The following is a 16003-nucleotide window of genomic DNA, read 5'->3' on the forward strand; positions in this document are numbered from 1 at the left end:
TTTTTTTTAAATAAATTTATTTTTTTTATAATTTTAAAGAATTTTGATACATTATAGACAAAAGGTATCATTTATATTTTATTGTATATATATTATTTTTTTCTTTTCTCCAAATTTATATATTAGTCATTCTACAAACATTTTATGATAACTAAAAATCTTTAAGAGTAAAATTATAAAAAAATTAATTTATTTAAAATAAAAGTAATATAATTAAGTGTAATTTACTTAGATGTGATTAAAAAATAATTGAATACTATGTATAGTAAAAAATTGATATTATTGAAGGATAAAATTAAAAGTTATTTCTATGTATCATTTTTGTCTCCAACGTTTTCGTCCTATTTAAGTCCCTAACGTTTCAAAATCATCTCAATTTTGTCCCGCCATAAATTCTGTTAACGGATCCCTAACGGCAGGACAACATTGAGTCAATTTTGAAACGTTAGGGATTTAAATAGGACGATTAAAACGTTAGGGACAACTTTGGAACTTGCCCCAAACGTTAGAGACAAAAATAATACTTTACTCTATTTAAAATATCTTATTTGAATCTACAAAAATTTTATTTAGTTTCAATGAAACTCGAGAGGTATACTATCATCAGCAATTACATCACCGCGAGCCACTAGCCTTGCCTTAAGCATATAGAGAACATCGTTGATAACTCGTTTTTCGTGGAGAAGTTCGTCGGCGACGACAAGGACAAGGCCATCGTCACCAGGGAACTCTCCTTAGCAACTTGAAGAGTTTGATTATATAAATTTTCTATATCTACAAATTAAGTTTTTCTATATCTATAAATTAAGTTTTGTTAATTATTTAACTTTGACTTCACGGCAGTAGGACTATATTGAACTTAAATAATTTTTTTTTATTTAAATAAGACACTTTAAACCTTAGAAACTAAAACAAAATTAGATCCAAATATAAGGAACCAATTTAATACTTTATTCTAAATGGTATAATAAAAAAATTAATTAAAATATTTTTGAAAAAAAACACTTAGTTGAAAAATATATATAAGGAAAGAGATGAATAAACTAAGAACTAGAAGTATTTTAGAAAATTCTTATAAGTAAACATTTAAATTGATTCTTAAAAAAAGTCGTGATCCTTTTTTAAAATTATATATATATATATATATATATATATATTTTTTTAATTTCAAACCAAGTTTAAAATTGATTTTTGCTTTCTCATATAATTTATGTATTAGCAGTATATTGCTAACATTTTCTATCTTGTTATTTTTAAACTAATTATTTCCTTGTAGTTATATACGATATGAAGAAAAACACAAATATTCTAACGTTAATTTTTTTTTTTATTAATTATCTGTTGTTCTAAATTTTTATTTAACAATAAATGATATAATAAAAAATTATTGACGAATAATCCTTTGTTTTTTGGACATTGTAAGTTAGTTGAATGAATTTTCGAAAATGTCCTCACCGAAAATAACAACCGATTCTTCTTTGAAAATTTTCCACACGCTCCGGCAGCAGCTGCTGTCTCCTCCGGTCTCGTCCCCTCGCCAGTTCTCCCTTTCTCGATCTCGTCGTCGACAGTCAATTGAGCCCAAGACCCTAAGGCTGGCTCTAATTTCAGTCTACAGCCAAAAATTTTTGTAAGCCTTAACCTTAATTAAGATCTCCCAAAACAATTAAAACAGGGCTGGGCCTACAAGCCCTAAAAGCCCCAAATCTGATCTCCTCCTCCCTGACCCTGAGATGCTGAAAGTCTGAAACGGGGAAACCTGCGCGGTGCTCCTCCTCCTCCTCTGCATTCTACTTCTGCGTTCTGCTCCTCCTACGACGGTGGCTGTACCCAGTGGACGACGCGGTGGCTGCTCCTCCTCCCTGACGCGGTGCTCCTCTTTCTTGACGCGGTGGACGAAATCAGTGGCTGCTCCTCCTCCCTGACGCGGAATCAGAGGTGAGTTTCTTCTTTTTCTGTCCCTCTCTGAGTTTCTTCTTTGTTTGTTTGCATCACCCATTTTAATTCTCTTGTTAAATAAACCGAGATGGGTCTATGATTACCCTTTCTCTGCCCCTCTCTGTGATTTCAAAATGGTTGAACTGTGAACTGTGAACTTGAACTGTGAACTTGTTTCTTCAATTGTCTATTTTCAGGTTAATTGATTGTAAACATTTTGATTCCTCTGTTTCATGAGAATTTGAGCTGTTTCCTGAGAATTTGAGCATGGTTTTGATTCCTCTGTTTGTTTAGCAAATGTCATTGAACTGATCTGAACTTTAATCTGCATGGTTTAATATTTTAATCTGCTTTGATGAATCTTCTTCAAGTTCAGTAACTGCATAATAGTACATTTGGATTGTGGATGAACTATATTCTGAAGCCATAATAACATTTTCACCACATTAAGTAATACAAGTAAAAACTTTGCTTCTTTTTGTTTCTTGCAAAGAATAGATGAAAATCATTTAGAATTGGTTCAAATAAATCATCAGCAGCAATTAGTTGGCCAGCAATGGCAACTGCTATCTTGTTTTTAGTCTCTCACCGAATATGCAAGTAGGTTTTGAATGGTTAATCAGGGCATGAAAATCAGAAACTTAGGAATCAGTGAACCCTTTTGGTTTTGGTTTGAAACTTAGTTGTTTTTCTTGCTGTTTTTGCTTCCTAGGATCAAACCTTGTTTTGTTCTCTGTTGAGAACTACTTCCCCTTTGGATCATGCATTCTGTGTCTCTATTTTCCTTATTCTCTCATAAAGATTCAACCTTCAAATAGAGGTTTACTATTAAACTGAATTTTTAGAAAATAAAGTAATTAAAGAATATATAAATGATGCCAGCTCCTCTTGGTTTTGGAACCTTGCACACTTTCACAACTCTTGGTTGATTTTAGTTGATGACATTGGTGAAATTCATGAAGAAGAAGTGTCAACGGAATCGATGCATCCCCCTCAACATTCATGATTTTAGATGATGAATTTTTGTGTAAACTTTATTTTGATTTTCTACTAGATATTAAGGATCAAGGAGAAGGGTGATGACATAGTGAATGCCATGTTTGATTTCTTGATGTATATAGTTAAAAGTTGGATTTAATATGAACAATGCACATTATTGATATTTATTTTTTAATTTCTTTGTTTTCTACACGTAAAAAATGACAAAGAGATAGAATAAGCTAATGACTTTTAATAAGTTTTATATGTATTATTGAGATAGAGAGCAATGTAAAAAAAAAAAGGATTAGGTGGCCCGTGGGTTGGCCCTAGGGCTTTTGGCCCTGAGGGATTTTTAAAAATTTGACCCTAATAGTTATAGGGCCTCTTGTTCTTCCGGCCCTATAAAGTAGGGCCAAAGCCCTATAGGGCCAAACATGTTGACACCACTAAATTCCCACTCCTTCATCCACCGCCGCCATCATCTCTCCACATTATCATTCTCTTCGCCGCTGAGGAAAGCTTTTTCCCCCTTTTTTAGGTGTTGTTCAAATTTATATTGTTTTTGTTATGGTTTTTCATTATATTTTTCTGAATATTTCTGAAATGGTGGTTTGATTTTCATTGATATTTTTGTTGCTGTTGTCACTGTGTAGTTTGATTGGGTGATGTCGCGATACTCCGAGCTATTAATAATGTTCAAAATTGTCAACATAGAAATTCAGATTCATTTCATACACATTCCAAATAATATAGTTCAATTCAATTAAATTCAATTCCGTAGTTATCAATCAACCACATGATTTAGACTGAAAGCAATTTCTCACTTTCTTTCAGTTTTCGGATGCAGTCTTATGAATTGGGCTGCTTGCTGAAATGAAAGGAAAGGGGACTAGTGACACTGTTAGTGTAGTTGATGGTGATGGAAACCAGTGTTGCTGGTGGTGGTGGCTGGTTCACAAGGGAACAACAACTACATTCCTTATTGTTGGATTGTTTGCGCTTTTGGTTCGCGCCGCAGTGTCCCTCCACCCTTACTCCGGTTTTGCTAACCCTCCGAAATTTGGGGACTATGAGGCACAGAGGCATTGGATGGAGATCACCATCAATCTCCCAATTCAAGAATGGTATAGAAACAGCACCAGCAATGATTTGAGCTACTGGGGCCTTGATTATCCACCACTCACCGCTTACCAGAGTTTCATTCATGGCCTTTTTCTGAGATTTGTGCACCCTGAATCTGTTTCCCTTTTCACCTCCAGAGGTCATGAGTCTTATCTCGGGTGCGTATTTTACACATTTTCTTTCATAGTTTAACAGATCTGTTGAAAGAAATGGTATTTGGTTCTTGGAATTTGAAAGTGTGCCTCTCTTTTCATTTAGTCCCTGGTTTAAATTATGTGCATAATTCAACAACTAAATCATGTTTCAATTTAAATCAGTGGCTAAATCACGCATGAGATATTTATATTTTGGGGGACAGAAGATAGTTTGTCCATTTAAGATCTTATCAATTGTTACAATTTTAATGCTTTCTATTCAGGTTCTGAGCTAGCACCAAGTGTTTTGACTTTATTGATAATTTATTTTGAACTCTGCAGAAAACTACTAATGAGGTGGACAGTGTTATCATCTGATTTGTTGATACTCTTTCCAGCTGTTCTGTACTTTGTTATTGTTCGCTATGGTCAACCTTCAAGGAGTCGTAAAAGTGACATAGGATGGCACATAGCCATGCTTTTGTTAAACCCCTGTTTGATCTTAATTGACCACGGTCACTTTCAGGTTTGCATAGAAATTCTTTTGTTGTTTATGCCCTTGCCCCTTTAGGTATTTTTCAGGTTTGTAGTGCTCTAACGTTGACCGTTGTATGTGTTGTATGTCAGTACAACTGCATCAGCTTGGGCTTTACCATTGGAGCTGTTGCTGGTGTCCTCTCTGGGAAGGATCTTGTAGCATGTGTTTTGTATTGTCTAGCTCTAAATCATAAGCAGGTTTTAATCTCTGATCTTAGCATGGGTCTATTTGTCATTAATTTCTTTTACTACTTTCAGCTATTATACATAGTCTATACCACGTATGGTCAATGGTCATATAGGATTGCTCAACCCTGTCCAGGTGGAATTGTCACTAAAAATTTGGGTGTGTGTTTATAGTTTGTGTGCATGGTGAATGGTCATACATACATGTCTCTTAATTATATGTTAATGTGTTAATGGTGAATTGTATCTTGATATATCTTTAGGCTGTATTATTGCTTTGCGTCAAATAAATTCTATTAACATTTTACTTGACCAATCTTGATACTGATGACTTAAATGGATTGCAGTCAGTAAATGGCAATTCATTCTGTTATTTGTTTAGTTTGAATTTAGTACCTAGTTTCCATAAACATACACTTGCAAGGAAAAAAATATTGAAGTAATGTGGGAGACAACAATGTTTGTGGATAAGCTAAGTCTGAACCTGCATTTCCTTTATTTTTTGTCTTCATCATCGATTGGGATTTGATAACTGTTGTTAGTTACTCTTTTACAGATGAGTGCATATTTTGCCCCTGCTTTTTTCAGCCATCTCCTGGGTAAATGCTTGAGGCGTAAACATCCGCTCCTTGAGGTATCAAAACTGGGGTTTTATGTTTTGGGAACCTTTGCAGCTGTGTGGTGGCCTTATCTGTATTCAAAGGATTCCATTTTGGAGGTAAAATACTGAAATTGTTATCATTGGCTGCTAGAAAGTAGATTTAATCCTAAACCCAGCAGAAGTTGGATTGTTCATTCCATTTGCTGTATGCTCTTGAATCTTGATACATGGAATTGGAATCCATTTAACATTACTGTTACTGCTGTGCTTTATTTGAACAGAGATTTTAATAATTCCTACTTGTGCTATTTGCTATTTATTTGATTGCTTGATAGTCCATTTTCTTAATAAAAGTTACATATGATGCTTCTACCTGGTCTCGGGTCTTAAATGTGGTATCAGAAAGTCTGTTATTTGATATGGAAACAATAGGTCTAGCCGTCTAGACTAAGTCCAACTGAGTGTTTATGTATACATGTGACAGTAGAGTGAGTTCAACTGGTGAATTGAGAAATCTAGTTAAATAATAGAGATGTCTGTCTTTCTTGATGCTAAAACTATTTTTGATCTGATAAGAACCTTGGGTATGGATGATCCTTGTAACAGGTCCTCTCACGCCTTGCTCCTTTTGAAAGAGGAATATTTGAGGATTATGTTGCCAACTTTTGGTGTGCCTCTTCCATTATCTTCAAGTGGAAGAGATTATTTAGGTCAGAGTCGCTGAGGATTCTCAGCTTAACTGCAACAGTTATAACTTGTCTTCCTTCAATGATTCAACAAATAAAATCTCCAAGTAACCGAGGTTTCCTCTATGGGCTGCTAAATTGTTCATTTGCGTTCTACTTGTTTTCTTTTCAAGGTTTGTAACATTTTTTTTTTTACAATGCCAAATTGCAATAATTTTTGTTGAAAATATCTTACTGAGTGTATGCATGGTGCCTTACAGTGCATGAGAAGTCCATTTTGCTGCCACTTCTTCCTGCAAGCCTGCTGGCTATGGAAGAGCCTTTTATTTTTAAGTGGTTCATGCAATTTGCCATGCTCTCCATGTTCCCTCTGATATGTCGCGACGGGTTGGTTGTTCCATACTTTGCTTTGCTTGCTCTCTTCATCCTGATATTCGACGCACCTGGTCAACAGAGAGTTAAAGAGGGCAATTATTTGTATAATTATTTGGGTGCAACGACTGTACGCCTTGTTTTATTCTGCTATTTCATTCTTCACATAGTTTACTTGACCATGAATCCACCTGAGAAGTATCCTTTCCTTTTTGAAGCAATAATTATGAATGTGTGCTTCTCTCAGTTTGTGCTTGTAACTCTTGGCTGCAATATAAAGCAGTGGGTGTTGAATAAACCTACCAAATTAGAAGTAGACAAGAAGTTTATTTGATACAGTTTTTACTTTGGAGGCTAGATAGATTGTTTTTGTTGTTAATTGGTTTAGTATTAATTGAATTGAGAGTTTGGCCGCATTGACTTCTTCTCTTCTGTAATGAGTTTATGATCTTTTAGGTTTGTTTGTCCCTGCACTTTGTAGTTCAATGTTTCTGTTTTATTTTCATTTAACTTTTTGTTCAGATTTTATTGATCCTCTCCTATTGATAAACCATCTCTATGCCTCATAATCTTAAAAGTGTAGGAAAAAACGAATTTTAGACTCTAGTGCCGAAATTAGTGGGCTATGGATTGTTAACAAACACTTCTCAAATGGCATGAATTGATTATTATTGTTGTCATATTTCAAAATAAACGTGAAATTATTAGCTAGCCAGATCAAGATCCAAGCACTAAGATAAAGTACCCTCATTTCTTGTACCCTATTAAAAAACAATAGCAAAAACAAAGGAATGCAGCTTCATTTCCCTTCACATGAATGTCTAAATAAGTAGTGGTTGTCGGTGAGGCGGTGAATTATGGGATGGGATATCCTTTTTATATATATTTTTCCAATGCTATTTTTTAGATTTTTTATTTTCTTTTTTTAACTCTTTTTTTCGAATCTAACAATATCTTTTTCTGCAAAATAGATTTATCCCCATATTAGAATTATTGGTCATTTTCCAGCATTTGTTCCCCGCCGTACAATTATTTTCTTTCGGCATTTAATATACATGCACGCCTTAAAGCCCAAAAGCCCAAAACCAGAGAGAGTTTTCGTTATCGCTAACTTCCTAAGTTCCTATAGAGTCTCCAATTGCCTCGCGCATCTTCTCACTCTCACGCGCGGGCGTTCGGAGATTCACGCGCCACCATGTCTGCCCCACCGACACTCCCCCAATCCACCAACACAGCCGCCGCAGGCTCTGCATCTCAGCCTCCCATAGCCACGCCTGCTTTTCGCTCCTTCATCTCCCGCCTGTCATCCTCTCTCCGCCAAGGCTTCTCCCAGCGCCGTCCGTGGACGGAGCTCGCCGATCGATCCTCCTTCTCGAAACCGGAATCCCTAACTGAAGCGTACTCAAGGATCCGCAAGAACTTCAACTACTTCCGCGTTAACTATGTAACCCTAATCGTGTTCGCGGTCGCGGTTTCGCTCATCACGCATCCGTTTTCGCTTCTCGTCCTCCTCGGACTCCTCGCGTCGTGGTGCTTCCTTTACCTCTTCCGCCCCGCAGACCAGCCGGTGATTTTCTATGGCCGCACCTTCAACGACAAGGAAACCCTAGGACTCCTCACCGCGCTCACCATCTTCGTCGTGTTCCTCACCAGCGTCGGGTCGCTCTTGATCTCTGCGTCGATGGTCGGATTGGCCATCGTGTGTGCTCACGGCGCGTTTAGAATGCCGGAAGATCTGTTTCTCGACGAACAGGAGCCAGGATCCACCGGACTTCTTTCGTTCCTCGGTGGCGCCGCCACTTCCGCCGCCGCTCCGGTAGTTTCGCGGGTGTAGAGTTTCGGGGAATCTACAAAGGTTCGCCGCTGGATCGAAGGTTCGTGTTAGTGGTGTTGTATTATGGTGACTTGGGGAAAAAATCGTAATGTGCTGATTCTTTTTTGACTTGCGAATTGCATAGGGTTTAGTTATGTGACTTTTTTTTGTTTTATTATCAAGAGATTGTTCTTCCATATCAAATCAATGCAGTTTAGTCACCAATTTATTTTTGCTATATTTGCGTGCATGTTTTTTTCTGATTTCATGCGTCACAATAGAAATGTGCCCTGTTTTTCTCTTTCGGTTACAAGTATTTGGTTAATGTTTGTGAAATCCTTCTATGGTGGTGTTTATATACAAAAATTTAATTTTAAATGCAGGTTATTTTGGTGTTCCGATATAAGGCTCTTGGTTGCTGGAAGTAATTTCTGGTATTATTCATTTGTATGCGTCTTGATGTGGCTTCTCCATGAAGCAACATAGGAGATATTTACCCCATAAGCCATAATTGGCTTGAGTGTAGGGACATATTATATATATATATATATATATATATATATATATATATATATATATATATATATATATATATATATATATATATATTTGCCTTTGAGCGTGATAGATGTTACAGAAAATCTGGTTTTGGGGCCTTGTTGGATTTTGAGTTAGATGACCTGCTGCAGACTGGCATTGCCAGAACGTAGAAATGATCGGTTTTGTTGGGTAGTTGCCTCCAACAAATTATATAATCTTTTGTTTTGTTATTGCCTGGGTTTTGGTAAGAAAAAGTGTCTGTGGTTGTTGGAACCTGGATGTTGGTTTCTTCTCATTCTGACTTCTTAAAGATTAATGCTATATCTTACAAACATAAATATGCCTAGTCACCAAAAAAAAAAACATAAATATGCCTAACAGTGAGTCTGTTATCTAGTTGATACTTAATATCATTGAGGAGCACTTCTTTTTCCTCTATATTTTCTTACTTCTCTCTTTATCTCTTGTTTTCTGGTGTTGGTAAGTATGAAAGATGGAATTAATAAACGAGTCTGTATGATAGTGATTCCTTTGCTGGGTGTGAATTGCATCAGCTGGAAGGGATTAGGTGATTGATGGTTTGCATGCAAGAACTGATACCTTTCTATCGACTGGCTTGGTAAGCTTCTATCTTGCTTAAAATTTGTGCTTCTCCGTTCTTCAATCTTCAGTGAGGGAAATTGAAATTGGTTTATTGATTAATCTCGTGCACAAAGAAAGATATAAGGGTAATGCAATGTCATGATTCACAAGTCAAGTCATGATCTCAAATTCTATTTGTTTGTTTGTTTTTTAGATGCGGTATCAACTTAAAGTGTGGAACTACGAGTTATATGTGTTTTAGGAGTATACGATAATTTAATTTCGGGGTAGCTAACTCGCACCAAAGAGACAACAATAATTAACTAATGCAACATTATAGGTCCGGGGAGAATTGGTAAGTTGACCTTCGCATGTTTTGATGCTGACATTTTCAATTGGATAGTTTTTGAATTTCACACAATTTTGCGGATTTGAGTTGATGCGTTTGAAAGTTTATTTGTTTGTATGTTTGTTTTCATTCACTTTGCTAAAAAGTTGGGGAGGAGTAGCTATCGCAACAATAAAAACAAATAAAGGAATAACTAGAATTAAACTCAAGGAGCGGTTTGGAACTAAATCGCATCCAGCACTTGTCTCGTGAAGGTTAGTTATTGATAGTGGATCACGTTACAAGATTGAAACATTCACACCAGTCAGCAGTCCTTTCATCCCATATACTTCCGTTACCAAACTATACAAAATGATTCGAAAAGGGAGCCTTGTTATTTGAGGTACTTATAATTTCGTGTGGTACGAGTATAACTATGAGGTGTTCCTATTGAAGCGTGAACCCTGCTAAGATTGAGTTGGTAAATTTAAATGATTGGTGAAAATTCGAAAGTAAGATGAACATTACCGTTTTAGTTGAATCAGACACTTACAAAAATGACCAATAATTTTTGTACTGAATGTGCCACTTCAATGAAACAACGCATTTCGAACGATGGATCATGGATATTGATTCCGTCAAATTTAATAACCTAACAAACGTACATACATAGATACCATCATCCTCATTACAAACTGAGGAGGATGAGAAGATGATTGATGAACGGCATTGTTCTCCATTTACATAAAACGACATGAAGGAAGTGTCAAAGGGCAAAAAGGTGTCGTAATATGTTGTATGCAAAGGTATAGTAATAGTGGACCAACACCAACTACAGCAGCAGCAGATAAGTACCCCTTTGATATGATGAACATGATGATGACGACGACTCTTCCCATATTTCACAGCCTGTTATCGATACCAATTGGAACGACCCACTCGAACGTTTTCTAAAGTTAGCTATACATCATTCAACATTTCAACCCCTTCTTAATAAAATGCGACCTTTCTTTTTTGGTATCAATAAAGGAGAAAACACCCATGTCCCCTTCAAAGTAATAAAAAAAACAAAAAATAAGACCGCGGTTGACGTTTTAAAATGAAAGACACTTCTAATTAAAAGAGAAGACATCCAAATTAGTAATGAATTTAATACATTAAAAGATTTTCTTAAAAAATCGCTTTTACTCCAAAATCAATGTATTTGGATGCAAAATAATTTTAAAACACTAATTTTAATGTATAAAAAAAAATCAAAACGATAATTATTTAAAATAGATAGAAATTTCATTAGTAAGATTAAGATATTTGTTAAAAGAAGGGTTAAGTACGATTTTGGTTTTCAACGTAAAGATTGAAAATTTATTTTGTCTTTGACATTTTTTTTACTACAAAATAGTCCCAAAAGTTTCAGTTTGTTTAAAAATCATCCTTCGGACAAAAATACTCTTCCACATCTTTTTCAAAATGCAGAAACAAAAGCAGAATGCAGAAGCAGAAAACAGAAGCAGTGAAACAACAACAACAACAATGGAATAACAACAAATAAAAGAACAACACCAACAACAACAATGGATAATGAAATCAAAGCAACAACAAAAGTAAAACCAGAAACAGAAGCAAAAACAGAAAAATTAAAGAAAAAAGGGCTACGGCAGTGGTGGGGGAGGAGGGGCTGCGGTGGTGAACTGCGAATCGTGAGAGGAGGAGAGATGCGGTGGTGGTGGCGAATCACGTGGAAAGGACTGCGGCAGTGGTGTGGTGGCGACATTGCGAATTGTGACCACAACGGCGAGGAAGTAGCGGCAAGAAAGCGGCGGCGGCGTGGAGATTCCCCACTCTCCATCACAGGCGGCGGCGCTACCTTCCCCCCGACTCTCTTTCTTCCTCCCCCTCCGCCCCAATTCTCTTTCTCCCCCTCCCCCTTCTCTTTCTCCCCCTCCCTCGTCGTTCTCTTTCTTTCTTTTTTCTTTTTTATTTTATTTTATAATTTTTTTAGTTAGGAGTAATTTGGTAATAAAAATAAAAAATAGGTAAAAAATACGATTTTAAAACAAACTAAAACTTTCGAGATCATTTTGTAACGAAAAAATGTTAGAGACGAAATAAATTTTCGGCCTCTAAGTTAGATACCAAAATCGTACTTAACTCTTAAAAGAATTTTGTTGGTATGTAATGAACAATTCTATTTTTGTTTTTTTTTTTCTCACAATATCCTTCAGTCTAGTAGGTTAATGACTAATTTATTACAGATCAAAACTCTATTTAAAAATTTGTTACTGGCCAATGAGTTATTACAAACAAAATTCAAATATTCGACACTTATTTAAACATACTAATAAAATAACCACTAATCCAATCTAATTTGTACCATTTAACTTCACACGGTACGACCCAACTAATAGAGTTGGCAAAAAAATTGGTGAAAATAACAAATCCAAGTATGTAGGCCGTAGAGTACATTTTCTTCTCCTTCAAAGCAGCTCCAATGGTCAGAAAATTAGAGTTTTTATTTACTCTTTGTCAAAAAATTTAGCGTTCCAACAGTTGGAGAAGAAAAGCAAAGAGTCCCCCAGATGAAGGAAGGGTAATCTCTCCTTAGAGAGACTTTGAATATCTAATGAAACTTTGCCATGTGGCAAGTTAGTAACAGAAAAACTTAAAATGATATACGATTATTATATTTTTATTCTTACAATTTCTTTTAATTTTCTTCAATCTTCTTTTAAATTTTTGAAATCAAAATTTTACTGATTTTTTTTTCAAAAAAGGAATCCAAATCAATTTAACTCTTTTCTAAATTACTTACAATTTTTTTTTCTAAAATCCAAATATCTAACAATATCAACTTTCAAATTCTCAAATTCTAAATCAAAACTTCACACTACCAATAATAAAAGTAACCGTTGCAAAAACAGTCATTGAAAAGCAGCTACTTATTGCGAATATACTTATAAATATCAATTATATCAAACAGTTACAATCACATACTCCACTTTAAAGCTAATTTCTCACCTCAAAAAAATACTACACATTATATTTCAACAAATAGCTAGAAATTTTTTATGATATGTTTAACAAGACTTTGTATGACAGAAGAAGACGACGAAATAACACATTCATGTATATTTAGATTGATGAATGTTTGTTCGATGATTCAGGAGAAGATATCAATAAAAGCTCTTTCCCAACTCTTCATAGATGAATCAACTGATATTGAGAAGCAAGACATGATCATCTTTTCAAATATTATTTTGCAGATGAGCCTGTGTATAATGCTGACATTTTCTGACGGAAGTTTCGAATGAGAAGACACGTATTCTTTCAGATAGTAGAGACTCTCTCAAATGTCTATTCGTATTTCCAACAAAGGGTCGATGCTACTAGGAGAAGAAGCTTGTCAATATTGCAAAATGCACTACTGCGATGTGGATGTTAGCATATGGAGTAAGAGCTAATGCTGTTAATGTTTATGTATGCATAGGTAAGAGCACCACAGTTGAATGTTTGAATAAAATTGTTAAAGGTGTCATTTCAGTTTTTGAGGATGAATATTTGCGAAAACTAAATTCAAATTATGTAAACGCCTACAAAAAATAGCAGAAGTTTGTGGCTTTCCTATTATGTCAGGTAGCATCGATTGCATGTATTGACAATGAAAAAATTATCCAAAGGTGTGAAAAGGTATGTACATGAGTGGTTATTGTGAGATTGTAACTATAGAACTTGAGATTATAGCATCTTCAGACCTTTGGATATGTCATGCATTTTTTAGATTTTCTTATTTAAATAACGATATCAACATATTAGATCGTTCACCAGTATTCGATGATATTTTAAATGATTGTGCTCCGAAAGTAAATTACACTTCAATGGTAATAATTATATTATGCGATACTATTTAGCGGATGATATTCATCTTGGATGGACCATATTTGTTAAATCAATATGAAAGACACAAAGGAAAAAACACAAGTTATTTGCACAATATCAAGAAGGGCAAAAAAAAGACGTGAAACAAGCATTCAAAGTGTTGCAAGCACATTCTACAATTATACGTGGTTCAATGCGCTTTTCGAAAAAGAAGAAATTCGAAAACATAATGAGAGCTTGAATTATATTATATAATATGATTGTTGAGGATAGGGCTGCACATGGATCGAATAATATCCGCATATCCGCGGTAATTATCCGCATCCGATTTAAAGTTTGTGAATATTATCCGATCCGCATTATGGTAGGATCGGATTGCAGATTTGGCAGTGATATTCGCAGATCCAATCCGCATATCCGCACGTCTCATATAAATAACATAGTTTTATGATATCTTGTTTTTAATTTTTTATGTTCTACTTCAACTTAGAATAATTAAACTTAGATCTTGTGTTATTTTTTTTTGTTATTCAAGAGAACTTTTACTGATAATATTTTAGGAGTAAATAAGTTTAAACAGGTGAAAAATGGATTTTCTGGACTTTTTTTGTAAAAACAGCCAAACAGGGCCTTAAAATAGTTTTTTTTTTAATTATGCGGATATACCTATATCCGATCCGATCCGCAAATATGCGGATCGGATCCAACCTGAAAAACTGCGGATATCGTATCCGATCCGATCCGTGTGCAACCCTAGTTGAGGATGAAAGAGACACTTATGCAAAAAAATTTTGCTCAAGACAATGTCAAAAATAACTCATCACAACCTCATTTGGGAGAAGAAAACTTTGCACTATATCATCAATTTCTCCAAAGAAATGCCCAACTTTAAAATAGACAGCGATATCAACAACTGAAAAATGACTTAATTAAATACATGTGATAATTTCACAATGTGCGTCGTCAACTATAAAGTTTAACTATTTTTTATATTAAATAATGTTGTAAATTAATTCAACCTCAAATTATACGTTGTGTATTATTATTATTTACGAAATTATTAATTTTTTTAATATTAAATATTTTAAGTAGGAAATTATTTTTAATTTATAAATTTTAATAATATTATTATAAAAATTTAATAATTATATTAATTTATTTTTATTTTAATTAATTAATTAAAAACCATAATAAAGATCAAATTTAATCTTTTTTTATTAAAGAAGAGATAAATATTTTGAATTTTTATTTATTATTTATCACATCAAAGTAGATGTAGTATTATTTTTTTTATGACAAATGAATCCTAAATAAAGATGGTGATGAGTTTTGTCCCGAGATGGTCTAACCGTCTAATGCTTGAAACCCTTCAATTGAGCTTCAAAAGAGGCAAGAATGATGTGTTGTCACTTGTCAACGCTGAATTGAAGGGGCAACAAGGTCATTTCAGTTAAGTTTGTGTTTTCATGGTAAGGAATGGAAGAGAGAGAGAAGCAAATGAAGCAATAGTAATGAAGATGGACCAACAAAAGAAGGAAGGAAGAAACTAGCCGTTGGGACATTGGGGTGCGGACTTGCAACTAAAAGGAAGAACCGAAAAAGGAGTGTTGGAACCTCAAAATAAATCAAACCTTCATTCATTCATTCATTCAATAAAATAAAATTAAAAAGTAGCCGTTTGTGTTTGTAAGAAGAACAAAGAGAGCCTTGTATTGTACTCCTATCTCCCCATTCTGACAACTTGTCTCCAGTTTTTCTTTCTCCTCTCTCTCTCTCTCTTCCCAAAACAAGATTCCCTCTCTCTCTCTCTCACGCTCTCGACGCGCCTAAACATTCTTGATTCAATTATCATATTAATAGATAAATTTATTAAATTAGATATTATTATAAAATATGTACAATTTAATTTTAATGTAAAATAATTTTATATGTGCATCTAATCACGTAACATCATATCATAAAAAATAATTTACTATTTTCATTAGCAATAGGAATGATCATCAAAAAGACGAATACGATTGTATAATTATATAAAATATTTTATACTATCTATGTATTAAAATTAAATTCAGTTATATATTAAAATATAACATATAAATTAAAAAAAATTAATTTTATGAAATCTTTTTATATAAAAATAATATTATAAATTATTAAGTTATTTAATCAAACATATTAAATTATCTAACAATTTATAATATTAATTTTATATAAAAATAATTATTTATTAAAAAAATTAAAACACGTATTTATAAATATATAATAATGAATTTAATAACTAATTTTTAGATGTACCTAGCATTTAAACAC

General features: G+C 34.1%; 2 protein-coding genes across 3 annotated transcripts; both read left to right on the forward strand.

The window, feature by feature from the left end:
* Window positions 1-1386: 1386 nt before the first annotated feature.
* On the forward strand, window positions 1387-7043 carry LOC112702326 (probable dolichyl pyrophosphate Man9GlcNAc2 alpha-1,3-glucosyltransferase). Of its 2 annotated transcripts, none has more exons than XM_025753310.3 (7): window positions 1387-1938; window positions 3754-4199; window positions 4518-4701; window positions 4803-4910; window positions 5455-5616; window positions 6106-6358; window positions 6446-7043. In XM_025753310.3, the coding sequence occupies exons 2-7, from the start codon at window positions 3793-3795 to the stop codon at window positions 6889-6891; spliced, it is 1560 nt and encodes a 519-aa protein (XP_025609095.1). In that variant the 5' UTR covers window positions 1387-1938; window positions 3754-3792; the 3' UTR covers window positions 6892-7043. The 2 variants fall into 2 exon arrangements, with proteins under 2 accessions (XP_025609095.1, XP_025609096.1); XM_025753311.3 differs by having other exon boundaries at window positions 1405-1938; window positions 3767-4199.
* A 475-nt stretch (window positions 7044-7518) lies between these two features.
* LOC112702327 (PRA1 family protein B3) lies at window positions 7519-8914 on the forward strand. Its single transcript, XM_025753312.3, has 2 exons — window positions 7519-8431; window positions 8754-8914. The coding sequence occupies exon 1, from the start codon at window positions 7753-7755 to the stop codon at window positions 8389-8391; it is 639 nt and encodes a 212-aa protein (XP_025609097.1). The 5' UTR covers window positions 7519-7752; the 3' UTR covers window positions 8392-8431; window positions 8754-8914.
* Window positions 8915-16003: the final 7089 nt, after the last annotated feature.

Source organism: Arachis hypogaea, chromosome 7, assembly GCF_003086295.3.
Source record: "Arachis hypogaea cultivar Tifrunner chromosome 7, arahy.Tifrunner.gnm2.J5K5, whole genome shotgun sequence".
In the NCBI taxonomy this organism is placed as follows: Eukaryota; Viridiplantae; Streptophyta; class Magnoliopsida; order Fabales; family Fabaceae; genus Arachis; species Arachis hypogaea.

Coding starts and splice junctions, on each gene's coding strand:
- LOC112702326 (XM_025753310.3), top strand. CDS start 3,793: ATGAAAGGAAAGGGGACTAGTGACACTGTTAGTGTAGTTGATGGTGAT. Junction 4,200..4,517: donor GGTCATGAGTCTTATCTCGG/GTGCGTATTTTA, acceptor TGAACTCTGCAG/AAAACTACTAATGAGGTGGA. Junction 4,911..5,454: donor TAGCTCTAAATCATAAGCAG/GTTTTAATCTCT, acceptor ACTCTTTTACAG/ATGAGTGCATATTTTGCCCC.
- LOC112702327 (XM_025753312.3), top strand. CDS start 7,753: ATGTCTGCCCCACCGACACTCCCCCAATCCACCAACACAGCCGCCGCA.